General features: G+C 42.3%; 1 protein-coding gene across 1 annotated transcript in view; it reads right to left on the reverse strand.

Annotated features, from left to right (window-relative positions):
* CAST (calpastatin) overlaps positions 1–13,529 on the reverse strand; it is a 58,782-nt gene extending 45,253 nt beyond the window's left edge. The window contains exons 1-2 of the mRNA XM_042866130.1: positions 13,472–13,529; positions 7,183–7,242 (exon numbers count right to left, since the gene is read on the reverse strand). Of these exons, the coding sequence (XP_042722064.1) occupies positions 7,183–7,242; positions 13,472–13,510 (99 nt within the window). The 5' untranslated portion in view covers positions 13,511–13,529. The remainder of the gene's footprint in view (positions 1–7,182; positions 7,243–13,471) is intronic.
* Positions 13,530–19,630: the final 6,101 nt, after the last annotated feature.

Here is a 19,630-nt window from a genome sequence, read left to right on the forward strand (position 1 = left end):
CCTATTGCCATAGCCATCCCTATAAACACAGGGACCCCATGTCCAGAACCCCAGTCGCTGAGTCACAGTAGCCAGTGGCACCTGGTCTCCCCAGGAAGTACACAGGAAGCTTTCCCTTGGACTGAGGATGGATCAGCCACCTTTCAAGAAGAGGTGGCTGATGGAAAGGGACGATGACATCGAGTCCATGGAGATGGACCCACCGGACAGTGACAGACATCCCACGGAGGTGGATCCACCTCGGGAGGACAACCTGATGGAACTCTGAAGTTCCATCTGAACTTTCACTCTGAAGATGGAACTCCTGAAGAACTCCCTCCATCAGGGCACACCAGTCACCACCCTACACTGTCAGGCTGGCCAGGAAGAGATCATGCCCCAAACACCGTTGCAGGGGCACCAGGATCCATCCACCTCCATCCAAACGGCTACCTCAGTGTTGGCACTGATCCTCCTGTCCTGTAAGTTTACCATTAGAGGGGAGAACCCCAGTTCAGGGCCATCCTGCAGGCTTACATAGAGCCTCCAATTCCTGGTAATTTTCCTTTTGACAGCCAAGACTCCTACAAGCCCATCATTCCAATCCCACTCCCTCGTCCCTCCCTACGACCTTTCATCTCTTCTTCATTGAGTCCTGAGGAAGAGGGCAGGGCGGGGACTGTCAGCCTCTGAATTGCTGCAATTGGGCAGCAGGAAGAGTCCAGCAAATTGACCTAATTTCCAGAAACCTCAAACACTTCAGGGATGTGAAGATCATGTAAGTTTATCATCACCCGGAGGAGACCTAACTTCAGGCCATCCTCTGGGCTCACATGGAGCCTTCACATCTTGGCAATTCTTCTTTTGACAGACAAGGCTCCTACAAGTCCTTTCTTCCTGTCCCCTTCCCTCATTCCACTCCAGGGGAAGAGGAGGGATGAAACAAGTGGCAGAGATATATTGCATAAAAGTAGACTTCAGTTTGGACAATAAGTACCAAACTTCAGCAGGAAGGTCCAGTCAAGATGTTTCATTTGCACATTTTTTTCCAAGACTGGACAATCAATAATTTACAATAACAATATAAAATAACAATCATATAAAAACCAAAACACAAAATGAACAACTTTACTTTTATAAAAGCAATAACTGTCTCTCCGTTTTTTGCAATTTTGTAGTCTGCATATAGATTCCCACATCCCCTCATCTCCCTCCACACAAAAATGTACCCTGTAGTACTGCACACAGTCCTAATTTCTAGCTGGAGGAATAACCACAGAACTGCATAGACCATGCATGGCCCCTTGCCCTGCCTCATCACCATCCGGTATGTCAGAAGACATTTTACATAAAGCCAAAAGGTTGGCTTACGAACTGTCATCCTGGAAAGGAGCTCTGAGGAGAAGGATCTCAGTGTCCCTGTGGGCAACAAGTTGGCTATGAGCCAGCAGTGCACCCTCATGGCATGGAAGGCCAATGGCATCCTGGGGAACATTCAAAACAGCATGGCCAGTAGGTTGAGGGAGGCAATCCTCCTCCTCTGCTCTGCCCTGGTGAGGCCACATCTGGAGCACTGTGTCCAGTTCTGGGCTCTCCAGATTAAGACAAAGAACTTCTTCAGAAAGTCCAGCAGAGGGCCACAAAGATGTTTAAAGGCTTGGAGTATCTTCCATGTGAAAATAGCTGAAAGACATGGAAGTATTTAGCAGCCTGGAGAAGACTGAGGGATATCTTTTCAATGCTTATAATTACCTAATGGTCAGGAGCAAAGTGCATGGTGCCGGACTCTTGTCAGTGGTGCTCAGTGACAGGACAAGGGTCACTGGGCACAAACAGAACACAGGAAGTTACATATAAACACGAGGAAAGGCTTTTTTACTTTGAAGGTGACACAGCACTGAACAAGATGCCCACAGTGACTGTAGAGTCTTCTCTCGAGACATTCAAAACCCGTCTGGATGTCTTCCTGTGCAATCTACCGTAGAGAACCTGCTTCTGCAGGGAAGTTGGGCTTAATGATCTATAGAGATCATTTCCAAACCCTATGATTTTATGATTATGTGAATCAGTGGCCCGTACAGAATTGTGTGTGAAGGAATTAAAACTGTGTCTTAAGGATATTCATAGTCTACTCTCCAATATTAGAAGTTACTTCAAAATAAAAAGCCAAAACACTGTTTCAAAATAGAATCTTAATTGTTTCATGTTTAATAGAGGGGAGATATAATGTCTATCACTCTGATATGTAGATCTTCCCACTGAAGAACTGCAGCAACACTGGTATCCAGAAATACTGATTACACGTTCAGGATAGGCTACACGATTTCATTTTTTCATTATAGTTTTGCTCTAAAAACAACTACAGTGCAGTTTCCTTTTATGAAAAAAAAGTCATCACATGAAGAAAGAACACTCAATCTCTGTTCAGGAAATGCTTTTAACAACTCCAAGCAGTGTATCAACCTACAGTTTTCAATCTTGGATTCAACAATCACATGATCAACAAATTTCTGCCTTGAGTAGACAGAGTCTTGAATCATAACAACTCCCAATGAATATCAAAACTTACCTGATATAATTATATCTCAGCAAAGAAAGAAAAGCAGCAAAGAAAAACGGGCAAACAAATCATTACCCTACTGCCCAGTATCACTCCTTCTACAAAAGACTGATCCACGCAATTACTTCCCTAATGCCACCCTATGTCCCCTGACAGACAGCGCTGGATTGTGTCAATCTTCTAGGTTCCCTCTGGGATCCACAGACAGAGCCAGACCATCCTGCAGAGTGATCTTTTTCCTTTTATTAAAGATTTAATGAATATAAAAGCCTTATCTAGAGTGTGACTTTTCAAATTAGAATAAAAATATGAGTGCATCTGTAACAGCACATAACTTTTTTTTAAACCAGCACACTGATCTTTCTATACTGACTGTTCTTTTTCAAGTGCAATGCATGAAAGCCTAAACTCCTCAAACGTTCCAATGATTTTCATCACCATATTGACTGACTGTGTTTTCCCATTACAAAGAATAAAACTATTATCAGAAAGCTAGTGTACTGTTAAAGCAAAGTTGCATTCCAGGGACTTGAAAGCACTGTATTTGGCATTCCAAGAAGCATTAGGCTTAGGAAAACAAACAAACAAACAACAACATAGTTTAAAATAAGTAACTTGTTATTAAAGCAGGAAGAAATTCTACAAATGCTCTCATCAAAGGTACTCATGATCCTACAAAATTTGAATCAATAACAAGCATCCTCCCACATTTTTACCAGTCATAGTGTCATTACTCAGAATAATGCTCCTGGACTCCAACTAACTCTAATGTTTGTTTTGGAAAAGAAATCCAGCATCAGGATTTTAAAATGTCAAATCCTATTGTTAGAGGAAAGAACAATAGTGTTTTAAAGCCAGTTATTGCCATCATGCTTTCAAAATAAGGAACATTTCCTGTTTAGTAAAGAATAATAAGCTAAGGAAGTGGCACATATTCTGCCTACACTGCTTGAAAGCATGACTTGAATTGGCAGTACGTATTCATATGGATCTTATTTCATACCATCTCTGTGAAAATGCATCTTTGTCCTAATCTTGAGCTCTAAATTCCTCAAACATATTACTCTGTCTTCCTTTTATAGAATTATAGAATCACAGAATTGTTCAGGTTGGAAAAGACCTTAAAGATCATGAGGTCCTCGTTTTCACATTCAGACACCAGCAACGCAATAACTACATAGTTAGACTGACACAGAAGCTCCCCTTGATATTTCGCTCTATTTCACTCAATGGAAAGATAACAGCTTTTTCCAGATTTTGTGCAGTTAGTAACACCAGCATGAGCTACTTCAAAACAGAGAAGGCATATTTCAAAAACCTGTCAGACATAACAGTAGTGTTTGCATCAAAACCAGGAATTACACATACGAATATGTACTAAAGTACACTGCAGCCTGCAATGGACAATGTCATACTTATGTACCTTTAAATATACTAGAACTGATTTTTTCAAAAGTTAACTAATCTGAATCATGCCCATCTAAATTTTAATCCAGCACCTCTGTTCCTTCTACAAGCATTGCTGTATTTAATGCATAGACTTCAAAATTGCTTATTGGGTCTCACATCAAAGCACAATTTAAAGAAAAGCTCAATACTGTAAAAAAAGTCTCACTCTGAACCCAGCAGATTTTATCAGACTGCCTAACACTCTGGAATGCTTCACAGGAGATTAGGGCAGGATCAAGATTTGTGCTTGAAGCAGTTCAGCTGAGATTCCCAAATGAGGAGTTGCATTCTTTTGCTAATCCTTCGTCTCCAGGAGCATCGCACTGAAGTGGCATTATCAAACACAGAAAAAGAACATGACCGTGACAAGGCAATTCACTGTAACACTGTATCTACCTTTCTGAGACCAGGCAAAGATTCGGGCAACCAATTTCCCTCTCTCGAACAATAACAAACAGTAGATACAAAAGACAGCAAAACCAGCCATGTAAAAATAGCTCAGATGTACGCTGATGCTCTTTCTCACAGACTCATAGATTAATCTATTTTTCTTTAATTTCTTTAATTTCAAGATGTTTTATAAACTATCATTCACTATGCAGTGAGTTTTCCTCTCCCCCCTTAAAATTATTTATCTAGCATCCAAAATATTCATTAGCAGTAACTCCTCAATTGTATACAAATTCCAAAGTGACCTGAAACTTCTGAAAGGATGCACAAAAGCTTGAAGATGATGTTAAGATGAAAGGTAAAAAAAAACTATGCGAGCTGTCTCTCGCATACTAAAACTGCACATAAAAACTGCCAAAAGACTTAGAAAACTGGGAGGAAAGAAGAAAAGATATTTGCTATTTCTCACATTTTGCAATGGTATCTTGCAAACATGTTGACTCAGGACCGTAACATCTCAAGTTTTCACAGAGTGAGCTGTGAACCTAGAGGCATGGATATGGGAAAACGGCAGCATGTCCTGCAGCATGGCAGGTACACTCCAGCTGCAAATGCATAAAACAGATTAAAACACATGGGCAACCACCAACTCCAACAATGATCGTTTATTTTATGCTATTTTCTACCACACACACATCCACAAGCAATGAAAACATTTCAAGGCAAACATAAGATTCTCAGTGTCTGATCTTCTTCAAAATGTGAATTTAGCAATTTTAAGGTTCTGAAATGCAAGACACAAAGAGATAAGGCATATGACCAGTAAACCTGTCTGTGAGTGCTGCTCAACACAACTGTAACACATGCACATGCTATCTTTGGATCATGTGGATAAAGAGTTGCCTGTATCTCCTTTCACTTACACATTTTAACACATGAATTTTCCAGCTGCCTCCCTTCCAGCAAACCACTTATTTGTAGCTGTGCAGTATCTTGCACATATTCCATTGGTCATCATTACAGTAACAGATGATGCATGTTCTAACCTAAAGCTGACCACTCCTGGGGCAAGCAGATCACTCAGTCTGCCTTGAAGTCTGAGTAGCACTGTTGAAATGAGGCAAACAGGATCTCAGTGTGAAGGTGTCTTTTCCTTAATACAACACAAAGATTAATGAAGCAAAGGAGATTAACCCTTACAAGAGGAATGTGGCCCTGTAGAGCAGGATCTCACAGACTTATCAAACCATTACAAAATATTTCTCTGTTGTGCTAGATGAAACAGCACTAAGATTTAGTGCACCCTAAGTGCTTCCAAGTAACTATCATTGGCTGCTATGAAGAACCAGGGTTAAAGAAAAATGGGCATAACATATTAAGGCTACATCTTGGTTTTGTTTTCAGAAAACAAACAGCCTCAAGCTAGCATTCTAGAAGAAAGAGAGGTGTATATCAGAAGCTTTTTGTAAAAGCAAAAGCATCTGGAAAATAAACTTATTAACAGCCTTCTGTTGCCAGTTTGGAACAGTAACTCCACCATCCAAACTACGGACTTCAACTTCCATCAGTCCCACAGAACGGTAAGCATTTCTATGTTAAAAGCAACAACATGCAATCTAAAAAATCTAATATAAAACTATGAAGGTACAAAAGCACTGCTGAAGAAAACTACACTGTCTTGAGATAAAAGAATCATGTACCCAGCACAGGCACCCCTCTTCTGGTATTTGGTCAGGAAAGATTGGTAACTGCTCTAATCATCTACTCTGAAGACAGTAATAAAATGATAACTGCTCTTGATAGACACAGCAGTTAAAAGCACTATAGCTTACCCAAAGTTCTTTTTCCAAATAGCTTCTGTTAAGAATGAAGTATCAGATGTTCCTACTTTCAGCTTCCCTTACACAAATAACTGATATTTGAAGGCAACAAGTAGACAAGTAGTGGATGCTTCTGTAAATTCTTCTCTTTGTAAATCTGCTGCTAACATTCCTTGGAAAAGTACTGCTCCCATTTTGCATCAGCTGAGAGGAATGAATGATCACTATTGGCACTTGCATCCTGGCTCAGACAACACTTTCTTCTGCGGCACAAGAGTGACTCACCACAGCACACAACATATTTCTGTGTGACTAACAGAATTTAGGCCTCCTGGGAGAAGTACAAAGTACTGTTCCGAACACAGCCTGCAACCCATACAGTTTCTGACTGTCATCAACAGCCTTTATGATCAGACTATAAAACCGCCTGCTGTATACTCAACATTACAGCCCAGTATGACCTCCTGATCAGGAAAGCTTCATTCCTGACAAAGCCGTATCTTCAAAAAGTAATATTTATTGAAAATACAGCACTGACCACACATATGCAAATGTGCCAAGATGTGGCTCAGATGTGAAAAATCTATGCCTGAATATTCCCATTTGGAAGAAAATCCAGAGTACAAGCAAGAAAGGAAGCATGACAGAACACTCCACTTTATCCCCGCTTCCCAACAATCAAAAAGCCAGTACCATCAGATGTGTATCAAAGTGTACCTGCACTGCAGAGCACACAAATTCACTGAGATAATTTCTACTGATACTAAATGGAAGAACTTCTGAAAGCAGAAGAAAGAAAACATCAGGTGGCTCTGCAGCTTATGAAAAAACTACAATTTATTGCAGGTGTGTGCAATTTATTGCAAAAAACGTAATCAGTTTTATCTGAAAATTACCAGTTTGCAATCAAAAGACAAAAATTTATATCAGAGGTAATTAATTACTGAGTTTTTCTTGTTAATATATTTGCATTATTGAATTTACCTCCGTTGCTTCTTTCTCTCCTGATTTGGAAGAAGTTCCACTTGCCTTCTTGTCGCCCTGCTATAAGTAAAGAAAAGAGATGTGTAAATATTAAGATCTTGAATTGTACCTTCCATGCTGAGAAAGTCTCAAGTATCTTAATGCATGTATAATGCACCTATCACTCTCCACAATACAAGACAATAGAACAGTACATCTCCCTTCTCACGAATGGACAAAATTTCTAAATCACAGAATGACTTGGGTTGGAAGGGACCTTAAAGATCAAATAGTTCCAACACTTCTGCTGTGGGCAGAGTTGCTATCCACTAGATCAGGATGCCCAGGTCCCCATCCAACATGGTTTTGAATGCCTGTATGTCTACATTTACGGCTTCTCTGGAAAGCCTGGGCCAGTGCCTCACCAAGAATTCTCTCCTAATAGCTAATCTAAATCTCCCCTCTTCTACTTTAAAACCTTTTCCCCTTATCCTGTCATTATCACACCATGTAAAAAGTCTGTACCCTTGCTGTTTATAAGCTCCCTTTAAGTACTGGGATGCCACAGTGACTTCTCAGAGCCTTCTGTACTCCATCCCTCTGATGATCTTCGTGGCCTTCTCTGAATCTGTTCCAACAGCTCAAAAAACTTCTGCTGAGGCCCCAAAGTCTGGATGCATCAATGCAAGTATGGCCTCATGAGGGCAGAGCAGAGGGAGATAATCACCTCCTTTGCCCTGCTGCCCGCTCCTCTTTTAATTCAACCCATTATACCATTGGCCTTCCAAGCTGCAAACGCACAGTGCTGGATCATGCCCAGTTCTTTGTCTACCAGAAACCCCAAGTCCTCAGTAGGGCTGCTCTCAGGGAGTTCTTCTCCCAGTCTGTATGGGATTGCCCCAAACCATGTGCAACACCTTACACTTACCCTTGTTGAACCTCATCATGTAGAATCACTTTTCAAGATTGTCCAAGTCCCTTTGGATGTCATCCCTTCCTTCTATTCTATCAACTCAGCTTGGTATCATCAGCAAACTTGCTGAGGATATACTCAGTCCCACTAAGTTTTTGAAAAAGATGTTGAAAAACACCAGTGCTAACACTGACCCATAGGGCTCATCATTCATGACCAGACTGCATTCTCCTGCTGGACGACTTCAACAGATTACAGTCAGAAAATAATGATTTCAATAGTACTACATTTAACACTACTGTTGTGAGACATTCTGTTATAAGATATTCATGTTATTACTTAGTCTTGATTAGCACGGCACTCTTATACTCGCTGTCAGTTCCACAGACTCCTGTAGAAACAAACCAGCTCTAACAGATCAACACTACATGTCCAACCATGACCATGCACTCCAACATCTAAACTTTCTTCATAACCATTCCAATGCTCATGATGTCCAATCCTCCTTATGTGGAAGAAATCTGCTATTCTGACTTCTAGAATTTTGCTGTTTACAGAAAACATAAACTCTGTCATGGTTCAAGCACAGGCACACATTAAAGACACAGTTCCTCTTCAAAACTCTTGTGTCATCCCATCCAAGACATTAAACTTCCTTCCACCTAACCCAATGTGCCATTAGTCCTACTTGTTCTTCATGTGTAGCAACATACAGAATATTCTGCAAGTGCACTGTATTCAACACTGGCTTTATTTTGCACCTCTGATAACAGAGAGTATGGTCCCTCAAAAAAATCTTTTCCAACAGCACACTGTTTAACCTTAGAATTAAAAAAAAAAAAAAAAAAAAAAAAAAGATGCTAAAAGCAAGTAAGTTTCCCCATGAATAACAAAAAGCGACATAATAAAGCCATTATCTAATATCTCAGTTAGTATCCCAGGGCAACTCAGACACCAGAGAAAACTGTTTGGTGTTGCTGAGTAAAGAGAAGGGTTGAGTTTAGAACCATCCATTCCTTTCTGTTTTGCAGACTAAGCAGTAGGAGAAGTTTGCTAAATCACTTAAGTAATGAGTTCCTATAGCACTTTCTTTGCATGGCTACAACTAGAAAGTAATGAGCCATGTATCACTAGCCCATCTTCAGCTGGAATGTGCTCAAGCACAGCAACAGACAGGCTGGGGACACAATAGCTGAACGAACAAACAGAACAAAAATAAAAATAAAAATAAAAAAGTCATGTCTCTTATCCATTTCCACTATGGTAGTAGAGGACAAAAACTTCATAGGTTGTTTTAAACAACTTCTATGGCTGCTGTTCAGCAAAACTACTTTATGCAGACTAGACTCCAATCCTACACAGACATTCTCATTATAGGATCACAGTGGAAAAGACCCACAAGGATCAAGTCCTAATCTTAACTTCACACAAGACCATCCAAACCCAAACCCTACATCTGAGATCAGTGTCCAAACATTCCTTGAACTCCAGCACTGGGGCTGTGCCCACCGCCCTGTGCATCCCATTCTGTGCCCACTGCCCTGTGGTGCAGCCCCTTTCCCTGACCCCCAGCTGCCCTCCCCTCACACAGCTCCATGCCGTTCCCTCGGCCCTGTCGCTGTCATACACAGCAGAGCTCAGCGCTGCCCTCCGCTCCCTGTGAGGAGCTGCAGCCGCCTTGAGGGCTCCTCTCAGCTCCTCTGCCCTGTGCTGAGCACACCCAGGGACCTCAGCCGCTCCTCATACACCTTGCCATCTTTTTTGCAGCACAAAACTCAAAAAGCTGAGTGCTACCATGAATCCAGCTGCATCTCTTACTGTTATCAACACAGATAGCTTATGGAGAACTGCAAATGCATACTGCACAGAATGAAAGGCTTTATTGGCTTCCCAAAAGAATATTAATTATCATAATGGAAGCAGGTTAACAAAGCAAGCACATCTTCCTGATATTGCATGTATGTTGTCAATCTCATTGGTACGCTCTCTCAGATTTGGGCGGCAACACCAACTGAAGTCCAGAATGATTCTCTTTTTCCTTTGCAAGTCACAAAAAGCAGGAATCCTACACAGACCCTACTGTGTACACCAGACTTCTGTCGGTGCCAAACCAGGCACTACCCTTCTTACCTATGTCCACATCTTCTTTCCTTCCAAGGAAACACACAGCAGACAGGATCATAGCCTCAAGAGAGTTCTCAGTCCCAGGACTATGTCCCAGCAGGGGGCTGAAGTGAAGAGCATCCCAACTGAAGTGTCAAGCCTCTTTTTCTACCTCTAGACCGGGCTGTCAGGTACAGTAATCTGAGGTTCCCAGAGAGAGCCTGGGAGTCAAGAGGAAAGGCAGGACAAACGGGTTGGCAGCATTCCCTCAACCATCCCTCAAGATCAACTGCTCAACCCTGAAGCACCCTAGGGAAGCCAAGTACTCCAGCTCTGCCACACCTAAACTCAAGTCAGGCAGAGATTAGGCACCTGAAGCCTTCCCACTAGAAAGCTGTGTCAAACAGCATCTACAATAATGAGACTCCAATTTAAAATTCAAATGACACTTGGAACAAGCACGTAAGTCCCCACCAAAGTGATTTTTATCCAGTCACTTGGAGTCACATACTACATACACATTAAGCACTGATGCTCTCTGGCCTCAGATAATAAAACAGTCTACAAAGGCATTATCTCACTTGAAAGTCTGCCCCCCTGAGGAGGTAAACTGAGGAGGAAAACACAACTTTCTAATACACCTTCCGCAAAGATCACACTGGTTCCATGAAAAGCTTATGTTTAAGATATGAGAAGGGATCCTATTTTCAAAATGACCTCCATCAGCTCCCTTTTGCTTTGCATTTCCAAGCACTGAGACTTGTAGTTTAAATAAATTAATCAATTTGCTTAGCAAGAAACTCAGTTAAGCTTTCCTGGGATGGTATGCATGCCTTGGTATATACCAACCATGGTTTATATCCACATGGGTGAAAGAGGCTGCTTTTGCTTTGGGCATCCTTTTTCTTGCTCATTTTTCTTACAATGTCAAAGAAATTTATGTATGTGGTAACAACATACATGTACTGATGGCAGAAGCAGCTCCAACTCTGTCACAAAAAGGGCCAGCATACACTTTTAGTTAAACCTAAAATGTAACTTATTTGCAACACTTTTCTGTAGTTGTTGGAAAAATAAATTGGCTCCAAATATGCTTCACTAAGGACAAAGCAAGCAAAACCACTTACAATGACAAATCCAAAAAAAAAAAAAAAGAAAAAACAACAAAGAAGTATCATCAACAACAAAGTTTAACTTGAGATCTTTGTCTTATTCTGCATGCAGAAAAACATCTTGACACTATTGCCTCAGCACATTTACCTTCACATTCAAATGCTGTGCAAAATACTAATAACAGAATGTACAACTGCATCCTCAGCTTACATTTATAGAAATCAGACATTAGCTAAAGGTCCTGCTCCAAGACATTCTTCCTAAACATCAGGAATTCCATTAGCACCAGTAAGCCCTCAGTTCAAATACACTGCACAGCATCTCAGAGGTCAGCAATGACCTCTGTCAGTAACTGGGTAAGATGGGAAGTCTGCCTGCAACACTCTCAGCTGAAGTCAACTAACTCTGCATTGCTGCTGCTGAAGACAATCATTCTATGCTGACAGGAATCTGACCATCACTTTTCAGTTGAAACTGGGAAAAAGACAGAGATATTTGATGCTGCTCACAGAACTGCCAGATGAAAGATGCATCAAGGAAGTGTACAGAAAGCATAGGTGAAAGCCAGATTCTTCTTACAGCCCTTGCACATTATGCAAAGGGCTGTAAGATCAGTATGCTTTGCACACATCTCCCAGGAAAAAAAAACAAACAACCAAACCAACACCTAATAGAACAACCATTGAATCTCTCATATCTGTTCCTCTCTTCCTTTTCGCCTGCTGCACTCCCCCATTTATTAGACCATGATGCCCTCCAGGAAGAAAGCACCCCAGTAAGTGATAGATGTTTACATGAACATAGAGGACATTGGTCTCCCACAAAGACCAGTAACTACACAGACTGCTTTCCAACAGACCTCAAGAGATGTGGTTTCCCTCTGTGAATGCAGGAAACGAGGTGGCCTTCGTATCTTTTCCTATCCTGGATTCAGTAGCCCAGGACTACAGAGCCATCAATAGTTAATGCATCAGTTCTCACACTTTCCTATTTCTGATTCTGTGGTATCATCATCATGCCGTATCACTGACTTATTATAACAAGTAACACTCAGAAACATCACTAATCCAACATCCAAGCTACTCTGAGCAATGGAAAAGTGCAATTAGAAATTAGGGGGATCCTATTTACCTCAACCATTATTCAGGAAATATGTTAAATCGATGTTTTCTCTGAAAGACACCTTTCACTGTATATAGTTTCTCTAAAACTTTAAGAGAGGGCAGGCTCCTTCTCACCACTCCTCTGAAAGACCAACTGCTTCCTGCTATGACTAATAATTCAGATGACTTGTAAGCAATTACAGGTCCTGTCACTCTAATGAGCACTGACGAAGCTGAGCTGAACCACAGAGTGCCATGAGAGATGAGGTTTGCTCAGAGACTGTTCAGCTAGACAAAATTATTCCTGGCAGCTCCATGACCTACCTGCAGCTAAGCACACGTTTCCAAAAAAAGGCACACTGCAGGATTTTTACCCAAAGCAGAAACAAACCCACACAAGCTCTGCCTTATGCTGCAAATCACTTAATGGCTGAGTTTTGATCGAATGGCATAATTTAGTCGCTTCGAGAGCTCGCATTATTCAGAGCATCACAAAAACAATCATCAGCACGAACGAACCCACGTTCCAGCATCGCTTAGACAAAGTTCACAGCAGAATTTCGGAGCTACATCCAGAAAACGCCACAGGTTTTCACAGGACCTGACGCACAACAACACAAGCACGTGAACAGCGCTTATCTGCCGCCCGTCACTCCCACCTCCCCGCTCATTCGTGCCACACACGGGCGGCCCCACTCGCAGCCGCTGTGCGGAGCCCTCCGCAGGCCGCAGCCGCCCCCCCGCATTTACCATGGCATACCACCAGCGCGCGAAAGCCATGGCGCTGCTCGCTGCTCCGCACGGCACGGCGCGGCACGGCACATAGACGCACGGGCCGCACCCCAGCGGCCACCTCCCTCCGGGGGCGGCACCCGCCGCGGGAGCGGCCACGGCCGCGCCCCAGCCGCCACCGAGCCCCGCAGTAGGGCGGTGCCGGCGGGTCCGCGGACCGGGCGGAGGGGTCATGGTTGGCGGGAGAGGGGGGAGGGGGAATGAGGGGCGTCGGGGTCCATCAGTGCAGTCGCCGTGCCCCCCGCCCGCCTCGCCCCGCATTCGCGCCGCTCCCTGCCCACCTTACCGCGGCGGGGCCGGGGGGCCCCGAGCCCGGCTGGGACATGGCGCACGGTGCCGCTGCGGGCGGGGGGCGACCGGTGGCGGCGCGGAGCAGAGACGCTGCCGAGCCGCGCGGCCAGTCCCTCCTCTTCCTGCCGGGCCGGGGGGGCCAGGGCAGGGCGTCCCAGCTCGCTCCTCCAACGCGGGAGCGGCTTGCGTTGTGTGGCTGTTGTTAAGGCTTGGGGCGGGACGGGGAAGTGTCGACACTTTCCAACTTACAAGTGGAGTTACTGACAGTTTTACTGCTTTCTCCGTGGAAGGCCTTTTCTCGCAGTCTCTTGGCAAGGCTTGTGGATTCCGACAGTCCTGAGCGTAAAGCTGCTCGTCCCGTGGCCTTAGCCTGGGACTGAGATGTGTCCCGCAGCACTGAGGCTCCTGTCAGTGGCACTCATTGGGTACTTGGTCAGAAAGCAGTACCCCAGCCTGAGGAGTCCTCACAGAACTGAGCTCCTGACTGACAACAGTACTGACAGCTGTTCCAAAATACGGCAGGGGTTGTCGTGGTCACACAAAGCTGTTGGAAGTTGAATCATGACTGAGTAACTGTGATCAAAACAGATATTCTCTATAATAAGGGTAATAAGAGCAGCAGTGGTTTCTGGGCACGTATGTGTGTGCTGAGGTCGCATACATCAACAGGAGGAACAAGAAGTTTTCAGGGAGTGCTCTTTCCCTTACCAGCCACACTCCCTGAAGCATGAGGACAAAAGTCCTTCCCAGACGCAGATCAAAGCCAGCTGCTGGGAAGCAGCCCCAGTCAGTGCTGTTGGATGGGTGGGTGTATGCGAGGCCTCAGAACGGCTTCAGCCTCCAGGTGAGAAGCAGCGTGGGTCAGGCACATCCCCCGCCTGAGGCATTCCCTGCTCTTCCTGCACTCCATGCACTCATCACTGGCCTTTGAAGTGATTCAATAGCATGTATAGGTTTTGCTTTCCATTCTGCCTAAAATTTTAAGCACACGAGTTCACTGTGATGGGAAGAACAGCACGGAGTTCTTCAGCTGCACGCAGAAGGGCTGTCTGACACAGCACTCCACGTAGGCAACTTCGTGTGCTTCACCCCTTCTATTGCTACATGCTTCATGACAGCAACTGAAGCCGTCAGTGACTGAAATCCTGGAGTCACCCAGAAGTGAGGCAGTAATACAGGAAAAGCTTCTTGCTAATCAGTGTCCTGGAGGGTGTTGAGGGTTCTGCTGATCCAGCACATGGTCTATTTTAAGCTCTCTGGTGGGAAGTTAGGCATAAGACATGATGTTTGAAATGACCCTCAAAAATCCCGTTCAGGTCTGCTGTACATACCTACCCAGAAGGACATATCCTGGAAGAATTCAACCTGCATCAGTCTGTGCATAGCATGGCAGCCCTGCCTGGCTCAGAGGGCGTGGTGCATGCCTTCCAGCATGGCATAGTTGCAGGGAAGAGCACAGAGCCTTAATCCAGATCTTGCAGCACCTGCATACATCTGCAGTGTTCTGGAGATTGATCAGGTTGTTATTGTTGTTTCTGCTGCATTTTCTAACAGTTCCTTCACATCATCTGCATTTCTCTTGCAAGTGAGCAAACCTACAGATACGTGCTGAGATACATGGCCCTGGGAGGTCTGCCAAGGGCTGATCATGAACACAGAAGATGATGGGCAGTCCAAAAATTGCTTGTTCAGTGTATATCAGCTGGAGCAACAGCAGCAGCTGCAGGAACACGGGTTTTTTACTGTTGATAATGTGCAGTGGAAGCAAGTATTTAAAATAATTGGCTTTATGTTTTAAACAGTCATTTAGATATGCACTTTGTGGGTACATTTATACTTAATCCAAGGTACTGGCAGACAAATTGGAATGCAGAATCACAGGTTCATGTTTCTTTACCATACTCAAACTCCAAAGGTCTCCAGTTACTGTGATATGCCTGTGGATAAAAAGGTGCTGAAAGTTCTACCAAGATCTAACTAATTTTTTTGCCACATATATATATATATTATTAACATAACTTCCATAATAGTACTGCAAGTTCATGAGTCATTCAGTAAATTAATGAAATTTAAAATTTCGTATATAATTGCATTTTCATCTGCAACAGTTTAAAAAAAGTACAGAAGTACAAAACGAGTCAAACAAGTTGTTTGCTTAGCTGCCCCCTCTCCCTCTGATTTACCAAGAGACTCTGGTCAGTTTTCTTTCTGTTCTTTTCCCCTGAACTCCGGACATTGCCTTCTTACGGCCATTGCAGGACTTACTTTTTTTCATTGGGTGCCTGCAGTCCCCACTCTGCTTTAACACACCGGCATTAATAAAGACACACAAAGTATATTTAATTTCTTCTTCTACTGCTTCTGTTCACAAAGCATTTGGTAAATAGAAATTGGGAAGTTTTTCAGTTACAGAAATCCTACTTGTTGATAAGGACAAATAGTCGTTAACATTCTTTCAGTACAGTACAAGTACAGTACAAAGCTGTGTTTCAAACCTTTATTGTTAAAACAGAAATATTTTATTACTGTATACATTGATACCTGTATTTTTCTAAGCACTGTAAACATGTCCTCTTTTGTCATATAAATTATATACCCTTGTTTACTTAGTGTGGATTGAAGACTTCCTGCTGGACTACATCCCATCCCACAGCTAAATGGAAATTTGCTTTGTACAGACAGAAGACTTGACCCTTATACCAGCCAAGAGAAAACAGGTGTTGATTCTATAGCCTTCCTTTATTCCTACAGTTTTACAAATCACAACATATTGATCTGGAACTTAATTAAAAAAAAATTAAATTTGAAATAAAAAAATTGTTGAAGCTGAATTTAATTGATATATACAGATAAATACAGACTTATTGAAGGTTTCTTTTCTCCACAGCCAGTTTCTACTGGTGAGGCCCAATAGTGCTGTCAGTTTTGAGACTTGGCAGAGATTTAAGGCAGCTAAGATAAGATTGCTATATTCCTAAAATAGTTGTGACAGTTGGATGGAGACCAGTTCAGGAATGTGTGCTTCAAATCATTTATTTGTTTCAGTATAAATACAGCTTTTAGCAAATTACAGGCATTTCCCTGCATTGGATATAGATAAGAATGGTACAAGGTTATTTGATATCCATAAAGTGAGATCCAAAAGGAAGTGCAGTATATTGAGAGTATATTGAGGTGGGCGTTACCCTAATGAATGTCAAACATTGCAACTATGTAGGAGCGGCTAACCTGCAGCTGATTTCTGTCTGCTGGTTTTATCTAAAAAGACCTTCCTGGGATGAAGTATATTCTCTCCAGTATAAAGTATATAACAGTATATAAAGTATAAAACAAAATTACAGCAAAAATTATGTCTGACATTTCTGATGTTCTATAAACCTGGAGGAACTCTGCACTATGCAGCACTGGTACATAAGGAAATGACAACAGCCTTTGTCTCAGATTCTCAAATCACAGACTGTGATTGCTCTGTAACAAGTTAAATAACCCTCTAGATAGCACTTCATGTGAGCTGGGATGAAGAAAATCCGTGCATTCAGAAATTTTAAAGTCTTTATACACTAGGTGGTCTAAAAATCAGTATAAAACCATGCTAGTAGAGTGAAATACACACCAATTAAGCACAGTTTCAACAGGTAAAATTTAACAAACTCTGTTGTATCAATTCCTTAGGTTGCAAATGTAAAACCTGTGAGAGAGATTTAAACTTTCGTGTACTTCCTGAACATCTGCTCAGTGATGATCAGTTTCCATTTGACACTGAAATAATGTTTTTCCCTTGAGAGTACAGGAATTCCATCCAGCACCACTCTACAACAGTCTCCAAAAATTATGGTTAGGCAATGGTCCCCTTAGTTAAGCTTTCATCAGTTTGGTTTCAATACTTCCAGTTTTGGGGAGAAAGAGTGGATGTTTTATTCTACAGGGGACAGATTACTGCCCGTTTTGTAATAAAAAATTCCTCCGAATGAAATTCATCATAAGCTAATTAACATTTGCAGAGACTTAACAGAGGAAGGGTTATGAAAAATAGCTGCAGGTTTCTGCACATCCTGTAAAACAAGCTCTAATGTTGTTTGCATTGGTTTGCAAAGATGCAGTAAATCATAAAGGTGAGTGACTTCCCGTGAGCCATCCAAGGTTAATGAAGATGAGGTTTTAAGTGCCACCACATCACAATGTCCTGTGACTCTTTCTTCTGTTTTATATTTTTCTTCTCACCTACCTGTGCACAGATCCATACAAAATTAGCACTCAAAAAGACCAAGACAGATAAAAGTATAGTTTATGACTAATTCAAAAGTGAAAAAAAAACAAACAGCACTGGAATATTTTGTATGTGGTATTCATAAATAGCATATTTATACAAAATATGTGTATGTACCTGCACATATACCTGGTGTATTTATATATGCATACATATACATATCTACCTGTCAATGTTTTTGTACAATTCTATGATAGAATGCATTAACCAATATTCTTGTGATTCCCAGGTAAAACAAAAGACTAATGACTAAACATTAAACAATATCCACTTACAGCAAAACAACAGTGAAATATACAGTTAATTTAGACTGAATGCAATAAAATATTTATGCAATAAAATATTAACCTTGAGACAGAATTTCAACAGAAACCTTGGAGAATTTTTAGAGCTAGGAGGCAATCAGAAAAGGAAGAAAAAAAAGCTCCTCTATGTGCCTCTGCTCTGCCTTCATAAGGGACATCCACAGCATGAGCCTTCAGTTTTGTGTGCCTTGAGCTACCATAGTATAAGCAGCTCAAAGTGGCCTGGGTTTTTTCAGCACGACAAAAGGTGGTAATTTTTGTGACTGACCCCAAGGGCTGGCAGGAACAGTCTGATGCTGGTTAGAAAGCACAAAAGTGCCAACCCTACTAAATATCTTTTTTTTGTTTATTTGTTTTGCTTTCTGCAAGTGTTTCATAAACTCTTTGCTGTGTTGGCTGGAGATGATGCTCCTTCGCATATATTTTCCACAGCCGCCTGTGAAATGAGATGTCAGAAATTATAGAAATATTTCTGCAGTATTTCCTTCTGCACTTGTGGCAGCTTATATAGAAACCTCAGGCAAACGAGAAATTCCTGTTGATAGAAAAGGAAATTACAGTGCTAAGCCCTGCTCATCCTCATGAGATGCAGCACACCTGTTCTTCCTACAGCGATGCTATGCTGCACCTGGGTGGCAGGGTGTGTGCCCCAACAGCCTTCATCTCTCCAGTTGCACTGCTGGAGAAAGAGGAGTCTTCTGCCTTTCCTGTTGCTAACTGGAGGTGGAGGAGGGGTGAGAGATGTCACATAGTGTTCTGGTAGAGGACAAAAATGTTGACCTTGAGTTTTGTTTATGCACAACACTTTCAGTCAGATCACATTTATGTTCCGATTACCACGTTTAAAAGTAGGGTTATAGCAGCAATGAAGAAAAGTTATTATATACATTGTGATCTTTAGTTTGCAGACCATGAGAAGTCTAAAGGAGTTTTGCATCTAAATGGACACTCTTTCATAATGGCATAATTATCTGTACAAACTGTATTTGCATGCAGCCACACATTCATGCATCCATTCATATATACACACGCACACAAATAGTCTATCACGCTTTAGAGCAAGAAAAATAGCATTCTCGATTACAGTGCTGACCACAGTTGCTCTGTGTGCCTGAAAACAGGAATGTAAGCAGACAGAACCGCCCCGAATGTAGCACCACGCTGCTGAGTCATCTCCTACAGGCTGGATGGGAGCTGCTGGATGCTGTCACGCATTTAGCAGCCTTGTTGCTGTCTGGCTTGTCTAGTGTGAACTCAACTAGTTAACTACTGCCGCCACTGGAAGTGAGATTAACACATTAAAGTCTGCATTAACATTAATAGCCATGTCTCCAAATAGAGATCTACTTGCAGTGTGACATTCCTGAACCTATTATAGCCATCTGCTACTTTCCCATTACTGCCTCTGATGTTTGCTCAGTGGTTTAAGTTCTTCATTATCAGAGACTGTACACTGTGCATGACTTAATCTCTCAGATTGACTTTTTTTAGGTTATTACTATACTGCATGATCTTCAAGGTCCCTTCCAACCTAAGACATTCTGTGACTCCATGACAAAAGACAGATGCCAGTGAAAACAGC

The sequence above is a fragment of the Lagopus leucura genome, unplaced genomic scaffold (genome assembly GCF_019238085.1).
Source record: "Lagopus leucura isolate 7727_CA_CO unplaced genomic scaffold, USGS_WTPT01 Super-Scaffold_810, whole genome shotgun sequence".
Lineage (NCBI taxonomy): Eukaryota > Metazoa > Chordata > Aves > Galliformes > Phasianidae > Lagopus > Lagopus leucura.